The 20,320-nt window shown below is 39.0% G+C and overlaps 1 protein-coding gene across 23 annotated transcripts in view; it reads left to right on the top strand.

Annotated features, from left to right (window-relative positions):
- Window positions 1-20,320, top strand: part of PRRC2C (proline rich coiled-coil 2C) — a 108,168-nt gene that overhangs the window by 41,820 nt on the left and 46,028 nt on the right. For all 23 annotated transcript variants that reach the window (XM_063795373.1, XM_016932438.4, XM_016932395.4 and 20 more), the window contains 7 exons: window positions 454-507; window positions 5,019-5,634; window positions 8,118-8,287; window positions 8,718-8,967; window positions 9,942-10,152; window positions 12,660-14,918; window positions 18,176-18,384. In XM_063795373.1, coding sequence (XP_063651443.1) covers window positions 454-507; window positions 5,019-5,634; window positions 8,118-8,287; window positions 8,718-8,967; window positions 9,942-10,152; window positions 12,660-14,918; window positions 18,176-18,384 — 3,769 coding nt within the window. The remainder of the gene's footprint in view (window positions 1-453; window positions 508-5,018; window positions 5,635-8,117; window positions 8,288-8,717; window positions 8,968-9,941; window positions 10,153-12,659; window positions 14,919-18,175; window positions 18,385-20,320) is intronic.

Genomic DNA, 20,320 nt, shown 5'->3' with positions numbered 1-20,320 from the left:
GGCCAGGCTGGTCTTGAACTCCTGACCTCAGGTGATCCGCCTGCCTCGGCCTCCCAAAGTGCTGGGATTACACGTGTGGATCACCGCACCCAGCAGATATATTTTTTCTTATATGGTTCTTTTTAAGTAATTCTTTCAAGCTGGTGTGGTGGCTCACATCTGTAATCCTAGCACTTTAGGAGGCTAAGGCAGGCAGATCACTTGACATCAGGAGTTCAAGAACAGCCTGGCCAACATGGCAAAACCCTGTCTCTACTAAAAATGCAAAATTACCCGGTTGTGGTGGCAGGCGCCTGTAATCCCAGGTATTTAGCAGGCTGAGGCATGAGAATTGCTTGGCCCCGGGAGACAGAGGTTGCAGTGAGCCAAGATCATGCCACTGCACTCCAGCATGGGCAACAGAGCAAGACTGTCTCCAGAATAATAAGAATAATTCTTTCTTCTTTATAATAGGAACGTGGAACATCTTCACATCTGCCACCACCTCCAAAGTTGCTTGCACAGCAGGTAAATTTTAACTAAGTGCTTGTTTATGGATTATATATTTTATTTGACCTTTTGTTTTGGTGGAAAGACACCAAATTTTTTATTCAAAACTTTTATGAAACAGTTACTAACTTTTTACCTTGTGACTCTTACATGTCTTACTCTTCATCCTTTTCATTTTCATTCTCAGTTGATAAGCATGCTTCAAGTTTCACTAAGAAAATAAGAAGTACCTAGGAGATAACTTTTTTTTTCTATCTCACTGCCCATATACTTTTTCTTCCTATTGTTTTTGGTGCTAAGGACACTTTTTTACTTGGTTCCTTGTATCCTTTTCCACTTATGAAAATGTTATCTCATATTTTAAGAAAAACAACTTCACAAAAACCTCTCTCTTTACATTACTCCATCCCACTTTCCATCCCATTGCAGTGTCTACCCTATTTCTCTGTTCTCCATCAGTGAAAATTTTTTTTTTTTTTTTTTTTTTTTTTTTTTTTTTTTTTAGACAGAGTCTAGCTCTGTCGCCCAGGCTGCAGTGCAGTGGCGTGATCTTGGCTCACTGCAACCTCTGCCTCCTGGGTTCACAGCATTCTCCTGCCTCAGCCTCCTGAGTGGCTGGCACTACAGGTGCCCGCCACCACGCCCGGCTAATTTTTTGTGTTTTTTTTAGTAGAGACGGGGTTTCACCGTGTTAGCCAGGGCGGTCTCGATATCCTGACCTCGTGATCCGCCCACGTTGGCCTCCCAAAGTGCTGGGATTACAGGCGTGAGCCACCGCGCCCGGCCAATGAAATTCTTTTAGTGAACTATTTATACTTACCGTCTTTTGCTGCTCATTCTCTCATTAGCCCTCTCCAGGCATGCTTTCTTTTCCCACTCTACCTTTGAAACTATTATTATCAGAGTCAATGATGACTTCCATCTTGACAAATTCAGTTTTCTTGTCTTCATCTCATTTAAATCTCAACTGAGTCATTGACATAGTTGATTTCTCTATCCTTCTTTTGTATATGCATATATTTTTAGAGACAGGGTCTTGCTTTGTGGCCCAGGCTGGAGTGCAGTGGTGTAATCATAGCTCACTGCCACCTGGACTCCTGGGCTCAAGGGGTCCTCTCACCTCCCCAGCAGCTGGGACTACAGGTGCACACCACCACGCCAGGCTAATTTTTTGCAGAGACAGGGTCTCACCTTCATGCCCAGGCTGGTCTCGAACTCCTAGACAAGATACCACCTTGACCTACCAAAGTGCTGGAATTACAGACTTGAGCCACCATCCCTGGCCTATCCTTAAAACACTTTTTTATCTACTTGCATCTGAGACACCTCGCTATTTTGTTTTTCTTTGCTTTCTATTCCTTCTGGGCCTCCTACACTTCGAGTGTTGGAGCACTCAGCCTTTTTCTCAGTCCATTTTAAAAATCTGTATCCTTTTCCTTGGGGATGTCTTCTATGAGCTGATGGCATTCAAATGTACATTTAGCCCGAAAAGCTTTGCACTGACTTTTAAGAGTCATATATTCAACAATCAACTCAACATCTCCACTTGGATCTCTAGTAAACAGCTCAAATATGTCCAAACCATAACACACACCCCCACCTTTCCTGCATACCCACAGTGCTGCTTCTCCTGTCTTTCCCATTTCAGGTAATGGCATTATCATTCACATATTTGCTAAGGCTGAAACTTAGAAGTTACTCTTAACTCTTCCTTTTTTACCCTACATCTAGCTTTATCTATCAGCAGATTGTCACCTGTACCTTCAAAATGTACACTGACTACTTGCTACCACCTTTTATATTTCCTTTGAACTATTGGAGTGGGTTCTTGACAGATACTGCTTTCCTCTTATGCTGCCTGCTCACTTGCCACCTTCATCCCATATTCTTCTGTAGTAGTTGTTGTCTTTTTAAAACTATGGATTAGGTCCGTTACTCCTTGTTCAAGTCCTTCTCATGATCTTTCAGATCTCTGTCTACTTTTCTAATTTCATCTGCTGTTCTCACCACATACACATTGCTCTTCTTGACTTTTTTACTTGTTCTTCTTTCTAACTAGCAGATTTTCTTTTCCTGAAATCGTTGTTATGATCAGGGTCTCCAGACCTTCTGTAATCACCCTACTGTGATAGCTGTACATATCGCAACCATCACCATCATTTCCAGCAATCCCTCTCCTCATAACCACTGAAAGCTCTTTATAACATTTCTGCATACACAGAAACTAAAACTAAAACATCTAGAAAAAAGTATAGAAGATCAAGTGTTCATGAACTTGGAGCTGACAAAGTTTTCTTCGATAAATAAGACCTTGGCCATGAATTAGAAAGGAAAAGCAGCTGGTCAGTTGGACTTTGGAGAACATTTCCCAAAGAATGCAAAGATATGTTACAGAAAAAAATATTCCTAATACATCTGACGAAGGACTTGTATCTGGGCTTTTTTTTTTTTTTTGCGCGACAGAGTCTTGCTCTGTTGCCGAGGCTGGAGCAAGATCTCAGCTCATTGCAGCCTAAACCTCCTGGGCTCAAGCGATCCTCCTGCCTCAGCCTACCAAGTAGCTGGGACCACAGGCATGTGCCTCTATGCCCGGCTAATTTTTTTGTGTTTTTTGTAGAGATGGGGTTTCGCCATGTTGCCCAGGCTAGTCTTGAACTCCTGAGCTCAAGCAGTCCTCCTGCCTTGGCCTCCTAAAGTGCTGGGATTATAGATGTGAGCCACCGTGTCTAGCCTGGGCCGTATTTTTTTTTTTTTTTAATATCTTACAACTCAATCATACGTAGTTAAACAAAAAGACTTGAACATTTGTTTCTCAAAAGAAAATGTAAGAATGGCCAGTATGCACATGAAAAGATATTCAGTGTCTTTAGTTATTAGGGAAATGCAAGTTAAAACCACTGAGATTTTACTACACTGCCAGAATTAAAGACTGATGACACCATGTGTTGGCACGGATGTATAGAGCAGCTGGCACCCTTATACATTGGAAAACCTTATAACCACTTTGGAAAACAGTTTGGCAGTTTCTTGTAAATGAAATATCTATTTACCATATGACACAGGATTTTCACTTGTAGCTGTTTATCCAACAGCCAGGAAAACATACATTTACACAAAGACTTACGCATGAATGTTCATAGCTGTTTTATTCATAGTTTAAAAACTGGAAGCAACCCACATGTCTATCATACATGAAACAACGTGCCCACAATGGAATACTATCCAGCAGTAAAATGGAGCAAACTACTCATACATAAAATAACCTCAATGCCATTATACTTAGCAAAAGAAGCTAGCACAAAAGAGAATATAATTTTATACATGTATATAAAATTCTAGGACAAACAGAACTATACAAGGTTAGGGTTGGGGTGCTTGGGGCCACAGGGGGAGGCAGAGGAGTGATGGAAATGTGTCTGCGTTGGAGCAGTGGTTACACAGGTGTATCATTTGTCCAAACTCATCAAACTATACACTTAAAATATGTGCAGCACAGCACATTTTATGTAAATTTTACTTTTATGAAGTGAGTTGTGTAAATTAGGCACTAATATATTTGGTTTTTCAGCTTATCTCTGAGCTGTGGATGAAGAAACTCAGCACAAGAGAGATGAAGTAATTTGCATATGATGGCACTATTAGTAAATGGTAGTCTGCATTCATTTAAAAAGATACTCAGTCAAGTGTTTTCGTTGTGTCATTGTTTAATCTTTTTATAAGCATTCCAGCTGGGTTACATATGGCTCTTAAGATTTCTTCACCCTAGTAGCTTTTAAAATCAATATGTTAAAAAAAATTTTTTTAATTACTTTTATTGTTTTTGCATAGTTGCAAGCAGTGATTTTAAAACCTGTCATTGTTTTATAACACATTAATGAAAATTTAGTCATTGAAACTTGGATATTTCAGATGATCCTCCGATTCTCCACTCCGGGTTCTAGATACGCTTTTCTGGATCTTTCAGTCTAAAGATAGAACTTTTCTTCACCCAGACTAATTTGTAGGAATTTCTTCTCCTTTGGGGTATCATTACAGCACTGACTCTGTCTTTTTCACTTTGCTTCTTTGGCTCTGTGCTTTTTACCTGTAGCTGTACCTTAATTTTCTCAGGGCTCACATGCCATCATTTTGGATATTTAATACCTTCATTTCTCTCCCTTAGACATTCCAACTCTGGCAGCTGCTTCTAAAGTATCCATGCTAAATTTCCTTTGTCTCTAAATTTAGATTTTGAGATTCACTGTTGTGCTTCTAGTTTTATTCAGCAAATACTGAATGAGCAACAATGTCTGGCACAATAATAGGTACATACTCAGTAAACATTGGATCGCTGGATTAATTATTCTGGTCTTAGTTTGGTGAATTATCTAGATGTAATATATTTCCCATCTTATGTGTTTTCATTTTAATGTGTATGTTCATCAGAGAAATTTCTGATATTTTTGTGGGGTTTTTCCTTCTCCATGCCTGATACCCAGTGTTAGTCAGAAATAGAGTTGTCATACTCATCTGATACCTTAATGTTTCAGCATCCACCTCCAGATCGACAGGCAGTACCTGGAAGACCAGGCCCCTTTCCCTCCAAGCAGCAAGTAGCTGATGAAGATGAAATATGGAAGCAAAGACGAAGACAACAATCAGAAATTTCTGCAGCAGTAGAACGTGCTCGTAAACGGCGTGAAGAGGAAGAGCGAAGAATGGAAGAACAAAGGAAGGCAGCTTGTGCGGAGAAACTGAAACGATTGGATGAGAAGCTTGGCATCCTGGAAAAACAACCATCTCCAGAGGAAATTAGGGAAAGGGAGCGAGAAAAAGAACGGGAGCGTGAGAAAGAACTTGAAAAAGAACAAGAACAGGAGCGAGAGAAGGAGAGGGAAAAAGAGAGAGAGAGAGAGGAAAAGGAGAAAGAGCTGGAGAAGGAGCAGGAAAAACAAAGAGAAATGGAGAAAGAAAGAAAGCAAGAAAAAGAAAAAGAACTAGAACGGCAGAAAGAAAAGGAAAAAGAACTACAAAAGATGAAAGAACAAGAAAAGGAATGTGAGCTGGAGAAGGAAAGGGAGAAATTAGAGGAGAAAATTGAACCCAGAGAACCTAATTTAGAGCCCATGGTAGAAAAACAAGAAAGTGAAAACAGCTGTAATAAAGGTTTGATAGTCTTCTTCATTCTCTTTTAAAAACTTTACAAAGAGCTTTATGTTGGTTACAGTTTGGGGTTTGTATATTTTAAATATATGTAATCAATATAAAAGTGATTGTTTTATGATAGCATTTGCAGTACAAAATATGGGCTAGAGCCATGTTTTCTAATTCTGTATATGAACAGACGTCTCTGAAGTGTTTCCCAGTTATTAGATGAGCTTCATTTCTGTTTTATCTGCAGAATTGTATTGGCTTCATAGTCACATATACTGATTCTCCCCCTGCTTTTTTCTGACTCCAAGACATTTAACTAAACAAAATCTCATTTGTTCACATGCATTAATACCTCTAAAACTGAACTGGCATAGAGCTTAATGAGTATGTTGGATTATCATAATTAAATGACTGCACCTAGTTCATAATTTCAGGTTTGCTGTTTAATCAGTTTAAACATGCAAGCTTCCATGGTGTAGTTGATATGCTATTAAACTGTAATTTCCTGGAGTAATTATACTTTAAAATAAAATTCTTTTTCTAGATCTAATCAACTTTTTTGTTCTTCTCCGGGTTGGCTTGTAGACTGATTAATGGCATTCAAATATAGTATAAAGCCTTGGCAAAGTTAAAGTTCAGGGTTTTCGTTTTTTGTTTGTTGTGGTGGTGGTGGTGGTGGTGGTTGTTGTTGTTTTTGAGACAGAGCCTCTCTCTGTCTCCAGGCTGGAGTGCAGTGGCGGAATCTCAGCTCACTGCAAACTCCACCTCCCAGGTTCAAGTGATTCTCCTGCCCCAGCCTCCCGAGTAGCTGGGGCTACAGGCACGTGCCACCGCACCCAGCTAATTTTTGTATTTTTAGTAGAGACGGGGTTTCACTATGTTGGCTAGCATAGTCTCAATCTCTTGACCTCGTGATCTGCCTGCCTCGGCCTCCCAAAGTACTGGGATTGTAGACGTGAGCCACCGCGCCCAGCCTAAAGTTTAGTTTTAATGAACGACTTGAATTAAAATAGAAATGCAATTTTATTTCAGTGTATTTTCTGATGTCGAAATATTGTAAGTTTTCTAACCTGATGTCTCATGCTCTTTTCTACAAGGCACTGCTGCTTAAAATAATAAGAATGTGTTTTTAAAAATAAAGTTTTTATTTATATGCAGGGTTACCTTCAAACTTGGCTCTTAATTTAACTATAAAGGAGTATGAGTATTTTATCATTAATTTTTTTAATGAAATAAGGCCTGTATGGACCATTTGTTAAGACTCTAAGATTTCAGATTTTTTTCATATTAATCAATCTAGAGAGACTTTGCCATTGAATAGTGGGCTTATATTACATAAGTACTTATGAAGATTGCTCATAACACCAAAATAGTGAAATAAAGTGTTCACAAGAGAAAGGAAAACATTGTCATAGTTTAATAAGTTTTATTTGTGCTTTTATTTTCATTCACATTTTATATATTCTCTCTCATGGCAATTTAATTTTAGCTTGTTTATCAGTGAGATGTACCCATGTGATTTTTTTTCCCCCTCAATTCTGATACTAGACACATACAATTTTTTTGTTTGTTTTAATGCTCTCTGAGATGTTCTCAAAACACACGTGATTTTAAAGTCAGTGCCTATGTGGCTCTTTTTCCTCCAGTATATTATTTTCCATTCTTTTTTTTTTTTTTTTTTTTTTTTGCTCTGTTGCCCAGGCTGGTCTCAAACTCCCAGGCTAAAGTGATCCTCTCACCTCAGCCTCCTGAGTTACTGTTATTACAGTCATGCACCACCATGACCTGCTCACTCTTTTACAACATTCTTAATATTGAATGTAATCCAAGCAATAAAAATGTTATTTGTGATTCTTAACAGCATGCTTTTACATTGGGAGATAAACTTCCATTTTAAATTCATTACTAGTCATTTGAGAAAAGAATTCGTAACAAGCGTGGCTTTGTAATTGTGACAAATGACATTCTAGAATGAATTATGTTTGAAGATAACTGGTGATCACTCTGTTGTCTTCAGACTTAAACTCATTAGTTTTCCTTACAGATAATAGTCCCTTTATCCAATAAATAACTAAATAAACCAACATGCTCTCTTTTTAAATATTTATAGGCCATTTGTGTTTTCATGTAGATTTTAATGAACTACCAGTAAATACTGACAATTACATTGATGTTTATTGAAACAAATAAAAAATATGTGGAGTTGGAAATGTTTCATTATTTAAAAAAAGAAACAAACATAGATTTTATATGATGAAGCATTTGGATCTCTGCTCTCCATCTCTAAGAATGCAGCTTTTAGGAAATCTAAGGTTTTGATAATCTAATGTTACTTCATTGATAACTACCAATGTTAAAGTAGAAAATAATGTTTTAGAGTGTCGAGGATATTTTCTTTCTCATTAACTTTTATTATACCTCAGTCTTTGTAAAAATCCTGTGTTTGATAAGTGTCATAGATGAATACTATTACCTTTCACCTTTTCTTTGAGCAGAGGAGGAACCCGTTTTCACTAGACAAGACAGCAATCGCAGTGAAAAGGAAGCCACACCAGTGGTGCATGAAACAGAACCAGAATCAGGGTCTCAACCTCGGCCGGCTGTATTATCTGGCTATTTCAAACAGTTTCAGAAGTCTTTACCTCCACGATTCCAGCGGCAGCAGGTAATGATAAAAATATTTTATCATGTATGTGTGATTGAAGTGGTTTATTATGCAATAGTCTGGGAAATTAGACATAAAACTGATAATACGTAAAGCACACAAAGTTCCCTTGAAATTATTTTTCCTTGTAAATAAAAGTTAACGTGGGTTTTACCTTGACCTTCTGTGTCATTCCTTTTGATCTTCTGCCTCATTTATAGACACCATCTTCCATTTCTAGGAGATAGATCATACAGTGCTTGAGTATAAGGTAAAATGTTATCGTTCATCTTTCAGTTTTTTGTCTTGCCAACTCTAACTGTTAAATACCTTTTGAACTCTTACTTTTCCTTCAAGGATTCAAAACAGGCCATTATTTTGTGATATGATTGATTATATTAATTTGTCATGTGGAACTAAACTCTCAAGATATGGGATCTTACTTTTTCAGGAACAGATGAAACAGCAGCAGTGGCAGCAGCATCAACAGCAAGGTGTACTTCCACAGACTGTTCCTTCACAACCGTCCAGTAGTACTGTCCCTCCTCCACCACACAGACCTCTTTATCAGCCTATGCAGCCTCATCCTCAGCATTTGGCTTCTATGGGTTTTGATCCAAGGTGGCTCATGATGCAGTCCTACATGGATCCTCGAATGATGTCAGGAAGACCTGCTATGGATATTCCGCCCATTCATCCTGGTCAGTTGAATTTGCATTTATAGTTTTACAGGATCAAAATTTTTTTTCCCCTGCTTTTAGTTTCAGTTCCTTTGAGAGTTGTAATCTAGGAAAAACTTAAACCTCCAATTTTTAATCAAAATGATGTAACTTTCAGCATCGAGTAATTAAATATCTGACACTCATATTATGTGGCAAGAACAAAATACTAGTTCATTTCTGTTTTGTAAGTATTATTTAAAACTTCAGATGGAAATAATTATGTGTTATTAACAGTATTTGTTATTGGCTACATTGTTGTTCTTTAAAGTGTTTTCAGCATTTGAATTTTGTCCATATGTTATATATATTCCTTTTCAAGTTCTTCCATCATTTACCAACCTAACACTTGAATTTCCTTTTAGGTTAGGGGGAAAAAAAGTGAATTAGCAGTCTTTTATGGAATCCATCAGAATAAATCAAGATAATCTATTACCAAAATGTTACAGAGGAAAATTTAGGGATGATAAGCTGATCACAAATCATGTTTTGATTTTTACATTTATACTGGTATTTGGAAATTTAAGTGGCATATTTTGTAGAATATTGACCAACTAAGGTAGGTTAATGGAATTTAGGAAAGAATTTTCTCTGAAAGTTATCATAGTATAATTTTCATGATGTTTGTATTGACATCCAGAGTCACAGTACTTGGTGTCTGATTTTTATATGCGTAATATTTTCTTTCTTTTGAAGTAAAACAGGCTGCTATTGTGATTTTGCTTATTTTGCTTCCTCAGTTCTTAAATGCAATTTTTATTTAACAGCAGTAATAAAATTCCATTCACAGAACAACCCTTACATAATTTCCACCAATCTTTTACTCAGGAAAAAAATGCTTTTCATATGGAGAATTCCACCTAACAATTAATAACCTGTATTCTATGTCTATCATGGTTTTGTTTCGTTCATTTTTCAAAATCCTCATTTCACCTTTTTCTGAACTTTTGTTACAGGAATGATTCCTCCTAAACCATTAATGAGAAGAGACCAGATGGAAGGGTCACCGAACAGTTCTGAGTCATTTGAGCATATAGCTCGATCTGCAAGAGATCACGCAGTTTCCCTTTCTGAGCCTCGTATGCTGTGGGGGTCAGATCCCTATCCTCATGCTGAGCCTCAACAAGCAACTACTCCCAAAGCAACAGAAGAGCCTGAGGATGTAAGGTAATAAATTATTTCAATTTAATAGATGATACAGAATATTTTGGTAAAAGGAAAACTGTGTAGTGTTTCTGAAGATCATTCCAATTTAGGACTGAAGCATAAATCTGGTTTCCTTCTATTTAATTTAGCATGCTATGCTTACTCTTTGGACATATTCTCTGTATTCATTAGGGCATTTTGTAACCTGGTTCTGTACTCAATTGTATGCTGTAATTTAGTATTAGATGTTGAAATTGGTAGGTTCTTTTTTGAGATAGGAACTTGCTCTGTTATTCAGGCTGGAGTGCGGTGGTATGATCTTGGCTCACTGCAGCCTTCACCTCCCAGGCTCAAGTGATCGGCTTACCTCAGCTTCCTGAGTAGCTGAGACTACATGCGTTCACCACCACACCCCGCTAATCTTTGTGGGGTTTTTTTGTTTTGTTTTTGTTTTTGAGACAGAGTCTTGCTCTGTCTCCCAGGCTGGAGTGCAGTGGCGCGATCTCGGCTCACTGCAAGCTCTGCCTCCCGGGTTCACACCATTCTTCTGCCTCAGCCTCCCGAGTAGCTGGGACTACAGGCACCCGCCACCATGCCCAGCTAAATTTTTGTATTTTTAGTAGAGACGGGGTTTCACCATGTTAGCCAGGATGGTCTCGATCTCCTGACCTTGTGATAATCTTTGTATTTTTTATAGAGATGGGGTTTTGCCATGTTGCCCAGGCTGGTCTTGAACTCTTGGGCTCAGGCTGGTCTTGAACTCTTGGGCTCAAGCAGTCTGACTGCCTTACCTCCCAAAGTGCTGGGATTATAGACGTGAGCCATCGTGTGCAGCCACTTGGGATGTCTTTATTGTAGAGTAGGTGTGAAGAAATTTAAGTGTATCTACAATGCTTATATAATATAGCTAGATGTAATTTTTCCATTAGTGAGATGTTTCTTTTTAACAGTATTTTAGGGAACATTTTTAAGGCCAAGATAAGGAGAAATACAATAATACAAAGTTAACTTTGAAATGGCGCACAATTGGTGATGACTGTAATAATTTATAGCCATACAGTTGGAACTTCCTGCCCTTTTATGGGCTATATTTTTTTGGTAATGTTTTATAATGTTTTATAATTATTTGTAATTAACTGGGACAGATAAGCTTACTCAAGTGTACTCTTTCATTCTAGGTGGAAATTACTGGTCTTGATGGATTAGAAATTCACATCAGCATGGTCTTAACTTTGTTTTTCCTTAAGGAATAAACTTCATTTATTTATTTCTATTTTTTATTTTTATTTTTTGAGAAGGGTCTCGCTCTGTCACCCAGGCTGGAGTGCAGTGATGCAATCACAGCTCACTGCAGCCTTGACCTCCCAGGCTCAAGTGATCCTCTCACCTCAGCCTCCTGAGTAGCTGGACTACAGGCATACAGTACCATACCCGGCTAATTTTTGTATTTTTTGTACAGACAGGGTTTTTTCGTGTTGCCCTGGCTGGTCTCAAACTCCTGGGGCCCTAGTGATCCTCCTGCCTCCCAGAGTGCAAGGATTACAGGCATGAGCCACCGCTTCAGGCCCTTTTTTTTTTTTTAAATGGAGTTTTGCTCTTGTTGCCCAGGCTGGAGTGCAATGGTGCCATCTCAGCTCACCGCAACCTCCGCCTCCCAGGTTCAAGCGATTCTCCTGCCTCAGCCTCCCTAGTAGCTGGGATTACAGGCATGTGCCACCACGCCCAGCTGATTCTGTATTTTTAGTAGAGACGGGGTTTCTCCATGTTGGTCAGGCTGGTCTCGAACTCCCGACCTCAGGTGATCTGCCCTCCTTGGCCTCCCAAAGTGAGGATTGGGATTACAGGCGTGAGCCACCGCACCCGGCCCTATTTATTTTTAATTGTGGCAGAAACCACTTAGAACATTAGATATATCCTCTTAACAAAAATTTAATCATATGGTACCATGTAGTTAACTGTAAGCACAGTGTTATACAGCAAATCTCCAGAACTTTTTTTTATCTTGCATGACTGAAACTTTATACCTATTTCCTATTTTTACCTTTACCTGTATTTCCTATATTTACCTTTACCTATATTTCCTATATTATACCTATATTTCCTATTTCCCCCTACTCCTAGCCCCTGGCAGCCACCATTATGGTTTCTGCTTTGATGAGGTTGATTACTTCATGTTCCTCATGTAAGATATTTGTCCTGACTGACTGACTTCACTTAAGCATAATGTCCTCAGGGTTTATCCATGTTGTAGCATATGACACTATTTCCTTCTTTTTTATCCCTGAATAATATTCTATTGTATGTGTATACCACATTTTCTTTATCCATTCAGCTATTGGATATTTAGGCTGTTTCCACCTCTTGGCTATTGTGAGTAATTCTCCTCTAAACTTTTTATATAGCGAGAGAAAGATTCTCATTATGGTTAAGAGTCATTGCTTTCTGTTTTAGAGGGATTATTTTGCTATATACTTACACATGGGAAAGATTGCTTTGTTGATTATACCTTTGAATTCTTATCATCATAGGTCTGAAGCTGCGTTGGACCAGGAACGGATTACTGCTGCTTATTCTGTAGAACATAATCAATTAGAGGCTCACCCAAAGGCAGACTTTGTCAGAGAATCAAGTGAGGCAGAAGTACAAAAGTTTTTAAGCAGATCTGTGGAAGATGTTAGACCTCACCATACTGATGCAAATAATCAGTCTGCTTGTTTTGAAGCACCTGATCAAAAGACCTTATCCGCTCCTCAAGAGGAGCGGATTTCAGCTGTAGAAAGTCAGCCTTCCCGGAAAAGAAGTGTTTCCCATGGATCTAACCATACGCAAAAACCAGACGAGCAGAGAAGTGAACCATCTGCAGGCATTCCTAAAGTAACCAGCAGATGCATTGATTCAAAAGAACCAATAGAAAGGCCAGAGGAGAAACCAAAAAAGGAAGGCTTTATACGATCTTCTGAAGGACCAAAACCTGAAAAAGTATATAAATCTAAATCAGAAACTCGTTGGGGCCCACGACCAAGCTCTAACAGAAGGGAAGAAGTTAATGATAGACCTGTGAGAAGATCAGGTCCCATTAAAAAACCTGTACTTCGAGATATGAAAGAGGAACGGGAACAGAGGAAGGAGAAAGAAGGAGAAAAGGCCGAAAAGGTCACTGAAAAAGTAGTTGTAAAGCCTGAAAAGACGGAAAAGAAGGATCTTCCTCCTCCCCCACCACCACCTCAGCCACCAGCACCAATTCAGCCACAGTCAGTTCCACCACCAATTCAACCAGAAGCAGAGAAATTTCCTTCAACAGAAACTGCAACTTTGGCTCAAAAACCATCTCAGGATACTGAGAAGCCTCTGGAACCTGTGAGTACTGTTCAGGTAGAGCCTGCAGTTAAGACTGTAAACCAACAGACTATGGCAGCACCAGTAGTCAAAGAAGAAAAACAACCTGAGAAAGTCATCAGCAAAGACCTTGTTATAGAGAGGCCTCGACCAGATTCAAGACTAGCAGTTAAAAAAGAATCAACTTTGCCTCCCAGGACCTATTGGAAAGAAGCTAGAGATAGAGATTGGTTTCCAGATCAAGGATACAGAGGTCGAGGCCGAGGTGAATATTACTCCAGAGGTCGAAGCTATAGAGGTTCTTATGGAGGGCGTGGCAGGGGTGGTAGGGGACACACTCGAGATTATCCTCAGTATAGAGACAATAAGCCAAGAGCAGAGCATATACCCTCAGGGCCTCTCAGACAGCGAGAAGAAAGTGAAACACGGAGTGAGAGCTCTGATTTTGAAGTTGTCCCCAAAAGAAGACGACAGCGGGGTTCAGAGACTGACACAGACAGTGAAATTCATGAAAGTGCAAGTGACAAGGACAGTTTAAGTAAAGGCAAACTTCCCAAAAGAGAGGAACGGCCTGAAAACAAAAAACCTGTAAAGCCTCATTCTTCTTTCAAGCCTGATAATCATGTTCGAATAGATAATAGACTGCTAGAAAAGCCTTATGTAAGGGATGACGATAAAGCTAAACCAGGCTTTCTTCCTAAAGGAGAGCCTACAAGGAGAGGCAGAGGGGGAACATTCAGGCGTGGTGGAAGGGATCCTGGAGGCCGTCCATCACGCCCTTCCACTTTACGAAGACCAGCTTATCGGGACAATCAGTGGAACCCAAGGCAGTCGGAAGTTCCTAAACCAGAAGATGGAGAGCCGCCAAGAAGACATGAGCAGTTTATTCCTATAGCAGCAGATAAACGACCTCCAAAATTTGAGCGAAAATTTGACCCAGCTAGAGAAAGGCCTCGAAGGCAGCGTCCTACTCGACCACCAAGGCAAGACAAGCCACCTCGATTTAGACGGCTAAGAGAGAGGGAGGCTGCTTCAAAATCAAATGAGGTGGTAGCAGTGCCCACAAATGGCACAGTTAATAATATGGCTCAAGAACCAGTTAATACTCTTGGGGATATTTCGGGGAATAAGACACCAGATTTATCTAATCAGAACTCTTCAGATCAGGCAAATGAAGAATGGGAAACAGCTTCTGAAAGCAGTGATTTCAATGAGAGGCGAGAGAGGGATGAAAAAAAAAATGCTGACTTGAATGCACAAACAGTTGTAAAGGTTGGAGAGAATGTTCTACCTCCAAAGAGGGAAATTGCAAAGAGAAGTTTTTCTAGTCAGAGACCAGTAGATCGTCAGAATCGACGTGGCAACAATGGTCCACCCAAATCAGGAAGGAATTTCTCAGGTCCTAGAAATGAAAGGAGAAGTGGCCCACCATCAAAAAGTGGGAAGAGAGGGTGAGTACTTTGTTTTAAATATAGTTGCTTTTGCACCTTTAAAGAAGCTAAAAGTAGAGTTCTTGGTTGAATTATGCAAAGAGCCAGTCTAGATAAAGGACCAAAAAACATTGTTCTTCCCAAATGCTTTATTCTCTGTTCTCAAAGTGTAAGGGTACTTAAGGAAGAGAGGTTAAGGTGTCTTAGGAGTCTTTGCCTGCTACGTTACATTTTCCAGAAGAGTTCTCTTGGAAACTTGTAGCTTTGGGAAAATGTTCACATCTAAGGAGGGACATGTACTGTGTCCTTATTTGGTAAGTTATCTGATGAGTAGCCCTCCCTTCTTTCTCAGTTTCTCCTAATAAACCTCTAATGCTGCACAGGTGTCTTCTGAGATTTAAATTAATGTTATAACCATGTACTTTGTCACTCTAGAGAGAGGCCCAGAAAACAAATCCCTGTTCTACTACCAAGGACACCAATAACATAATTGCCATGGCAATGGATTTTTTAAAAAAAATATTTTTTCTCAAGTAAGCTAAACTTGGCCTGTTTTTTGTTGTTGTTGTTGAGATGGAGTCTCACCTTGTCACTCAGGCTGGAGTGCAGTGGCGTGATCTCGGCTCACTGCAAGCTCCACCTCCAGGGTTCATGCCATTCTCCTGCCTCAGCCTCCCAAGTAGCTGGGACTACAGGTGCCTGCCACCACGCCTGGTTAATTTTTTGTATTTTTAGTAGAGACGGGGTTTCACTGTGTTAGCCAGGATGGTCTCGATATCCTGACCTCGTGATCCACCTGCCTCGGCCTCTCAAAGTGCTGAGATTACAGGTGTGAGCCACTGCACCTGTTGCTTGGCCTGTTTTTTTAAGTATTCAGATGTTGGGCCGGGTGCGGTGGCTCACACCTGTAATCCCAGCACTTTGGGAGGCCAAGGTGGGCGGATCACAAGGTCAGGATATCGAGACCATCCTGGCTAACACAGTGAAACCCCGTCCTCTACTAAAAATACAAAAAATTAGCCAGGTGTGGTGGCAGGCGCCACTGGGAGTGGAGCTTGCAGTGAGCCGAGATTGTGCCACTGCATTCCAGCCTGGGCCACGGAGCGAGACTCCATCTCAAAAAAAAAAAAAATGTTGGTTATAGTAAGCTAGTATTGATTTATTTATTTAGTGTTAGCATTATAAAGTAGCAGTTAAGATTCAGAATGCCTAGGTTCAAATCTCGGCTCTAGTACTTTCTAGTTGCTTCCCCTTTGCTTCCTCACCGGTAAAATGGGGAGAAAATAATAGCACTTAATGTGTGAAGATACTAAGATGATACTTGTGATGCACTTAATACCTGGTATATAGTAAGTAATCATTATTATGTGTGCCCTGCTTTTAGAGCAATTGCCAGGTTTGCAGCCTGAGCTGATAAGAATTTAAGAATTTATTTGGACTGTATGGTATTAATCTGAGTTCCTTAGTTTTACATACTTAGCACTTCAGATTACTATACTCGTAAGGTATATTTGTCTGTTTTCTGTTGATATAACTAAATATCTGAGATCTGGTAATTTATAAAGAAAAGAAATGTATTTCTTGCAAATCTGTTGGCTGCAAAGTCCAAGGTTGAGGGGGCGACATCTCATGAGGGCCTTCATGTTGGTAGAGACTCTGCAGAGTCCCAAGGCAGCATGCTTATCACATGGTGAGGGGGCTCACAAGAGATGGCACAACTGGCTTTTATAACAGACCCATTCATGGTAACTAACCAACTCCCTTGATAACCCATTCATTAACCTGTTAAGGATCAATCCATTCAGAAGGGCAGAGCCCTCATGACATAATCACCTTCCAAAGTTCTCACCTCTCACCACTGCTGCATTGCCATTAGGGACCAAGTTTCCAACACATGAACTTTTTTTTTTTATTGAGGGCGTGGGTGAGGGACGGAGTCTCACTCTGTCACCCAGGCTGGAGTGCAGTGGCGCAATCTCTGCTCACTGCAACCTCCACCCCCCTGGGTTCAAGCATTTCTCCTGGCTCAGCCTCTCTAGTAGCTGGGATTACAGGCGTACGCTACCATGCCCGGCTAATTTTTGTATTTTTAGAAGAGACAGGGTTTCGCCATGTTTGCCAGGTTGGTCTCGAACTCCTGACCTCAGGTGATCTGCCCACCTCGGCCTCCCAAAGTGCTGGGATTACAGGCGTGAGCCACTGCACGTGGCCCAACACATGAACTTTTGAGGGATATGTTCAAATCACAGCATTAGAGAAAATCTTTTTGCTGTTCCAGATAATTTAGAAAAAGGAAATTTTTACTTGGAATTTGAACATTCCCTTAAAATTCCAAGAGAATCAGGATAACCAAAATAAACAGAATAGTTTATTTCCTGTAACCAAACTATTAGAATTTTAAGTAACAATACTCAGGGAAAATTTTGATAAGATTTTTGTGCCATGTAAATCTCAACTATGTAGCAAGATTTTTGTGCCACGTAGATAGATAACAACAACTTTGAACCTGTAGAAATGGCAGTGACGATTATAATTAAATGTTTTTTATAAGAGCACCATATAGAAGAAATGAACTCATTCTTAAAATGTTTCAGGTTATGACCAGGGACCTGGTAAGCTTTTATCTTGAGTAATACTATAGGCTAAGATGCAAATGAATTAGTAAACCCATTTCCCATGATCATTTTCACTTGGAAATTTAAAAAAATCAACCTGAAATTATTCTTTTAGGAAATAAGAACTATTAAGAACTGTAGGGGATACATTTGGTTTGTGAAGTGAATTATTTCCATATTAAGGTTTTTTAAAATAATTATATCAATGTGTAAATCTGATTACATTTTTTTAAATGTACATAGTTGTAAATATAGAATGCTTTTTAAAAATTTTTGTTTTCATATGCTGCCCACTTTTGGAGAGCATCCATTTGTGAATACTTTGAACTTGCTTGGATCACAGAAATTTTCTGCTATAAACAGCGTTAATTAGCTCATTTATAATATGATAGACAAATAGACTCTAAGAACTTCTGGTATAATTAGAATTCTAGAATTTAATTGCTGGAAAGAACTCTAGGGAGCTAGTGTACTTTCTTGGGAAACCCGGTTTTAGTAAGGTTGTGCTGAACAAAAGTTACTAATGCTTGTTTGGTTACAGTTAAGAGTTTTCTATCCCAACAGTGTTTCATCTTAGAATTAACTTTAGAAACTGCCAATAAGAGCATTTTTCTTTTGTTTGGGTAGGTGGAAATAGTAATATCTCAAGTTATTTTTTTGTAGGCCATTTGATGACCAGCCTGCAGGCACAACTGGGGTTGACCTCGTCAATGGCAGCTCGGCACACCATCAGGAAGGAGTACCTAATGGTACAGGACAAAAGAACTCCAAAGATTCTGCTGGGAAAAAAAGAGAAGACCCCAAACCAGGCCCTAAAAAACCAAAAGAGAAAGTGGATGCTCTATCACAGTTTGATCTCAACAATTATGCAAGTATGTCTTAGGTTTCTTTCATTTTATTTATTTATTTATTTATTTGTTACATTTTAAAATGTAGATGCCACAATTAAAGAAGTTTTCCAAGAAGGAAAGATTTGGACATTCAAGGTATACATAGTGGCTGATTATGAAACACTAACTGATTGAACTTAAACTAAAATAACTCCAGCTTTTAGCGTAGCCTTGAATGCTTAATAAAATTTTTGTTAAAAATAATCCAACAGCATTGCACTGTTCTTCCAAAAAAGAGGAAGAAAATTCAGTAACCACTCTACTTTGCCAGATTTGAGAAAGCACAGAAATTTGATTCTTAGTTATATTGGTATAGATGTATTATTAAAAACAAAAGGAACTAAATGTTAAACTCAATAATTATGTCCTTGGTAAAATTGGTGTCTAAGATGTGGCAAAATTCAGAATAAATAATAGGACGAGAGGCAGTGTCACTGTGGATAAATAGGAAAGCCATGAAGTAATAGAGGATCAAATATGAAGGATAATACAAGCAACAAGAAAATATTGGATGAAGAAAAAGACAAGGAATATCTGTGTATAGACATTGTACATGTAAAATGTACTATTTGCCATTCATTTGGATGAAACTGGAAATACTGAATAAAATTGAGAGATTTACTAAGTTAAGACCAGATAGCTCAATAGTGGTAATAATAGTAGTAATAGGAAAGTTGGGTTAGTTGCAGTTATTCTAGTATAAGAGATATAGATGAGGTTTTTCTTTCATCTGCCTAATTGTTATTTGTACATATTAAGCTCTGATTTGAGCACAGCTCATGGACATTATTTTTTGACCAGTGGTTCTCAAAGTGTGGTCCCCACATCATCAGCATTACCTGGAAATTTGTGAGCAATGCAAATTCTTCATTTGTTTGTTTGTTTGTTTGTTTTGAGACAGAGACTTACTCTGTTGCCCAGGCTGGTGTACAGTGATGCAATCTCGGCTCACTGCAACATCTGCATCTCAGACGTCAAGCGATTCCCCAGCCTCAGCTTCCTGAGTAGCTGGGACTACAAGCATGAGCCACCATGCCCAGCTAATTTTTTATTATTATTATTATTATTATTATTATTATTATTATTATTATTTTTGTTTGTAGAAATGGGTTTTCGCCATGTTGTCCAGGTCGGTCCGGAACTCCTGAGCTTAAGCCATCCACCCACCTTGGCCTCCCAAAGTGCTGGGATTACGGGCATGAGCCACCACGCCCAGCCATAATATTGCTATATTAGGACATAATAGGCCCAGGGCAGTGGCTCAGGCCTGTCATCCCAGCACTTTGGGAGGCTGAGGTGGGCGGATCACCTGAGGTTGGGAGTTTGAGACCAGCCTGACCAACATGGAGAAACCTTGTCTCTAAAAATACAAAATTAGCCAGGCATGATGGTGCATGCCTGTAAAAACAAAACAAAACAAAAAAGACAGTAAAAACAGATAAAAACTATATATATTTCTGAAGTGGTGATAGAAATTAAGCTATTCATTTCAACTCATTAAAGTTATCTTTAAGAGTTAGTCGTCTTTAGTTCTTTTTCCTGGTAACATTGTTTTTAAGTAATATCTCTAACCTAAAATGTTAAAAAGAAGAGGACATTGGAAACTAAAAAGTAGTGTTCGAATTTTCCATAAATGCTACATGTAGTTGGGTGAACTAAGGAAGTTGAAATAATAAGATAGGCTTTACACACACACATTTTAGTGTAAGTGAAAAACTGAGATGAAATTAGAATTATGATGAGGTCTTTCCATCAGTCTGAAGTAATGTGTGCATGACATCCTTTGAAATGTTTGACTTAGACCTTTCATCGAAATGAGAATATGCTTCATTTTACAGAGTTAATGATTTTTAAAAGAATTTTAAAAACAAGTAGAAGTGTTTTATAAATCAGAATAAACTGGGTTTTTTTCTTTTGA

This window comes from Pan troglodytes, chromosome 1 (genome assembly GCF_028858775.2).
Source record: "Pan troglodytes isolate AG18354 chromosome 1, NHGRI_mPanTro3-v2.0_pri, whole genome shotgun sequence".
NCBI classification, from domain to species: domain Eukaryota; kingdom Metazoa; phylum Chordata; class Mammalia; order Primates; family Hominidae; genus Pan; species Pan troglodytes.
The sequence above is the reverse complement of the archived record's forward strand: the minus strand, read 5'-3'. Positions and strand labels throughout refer to the sequence as shown.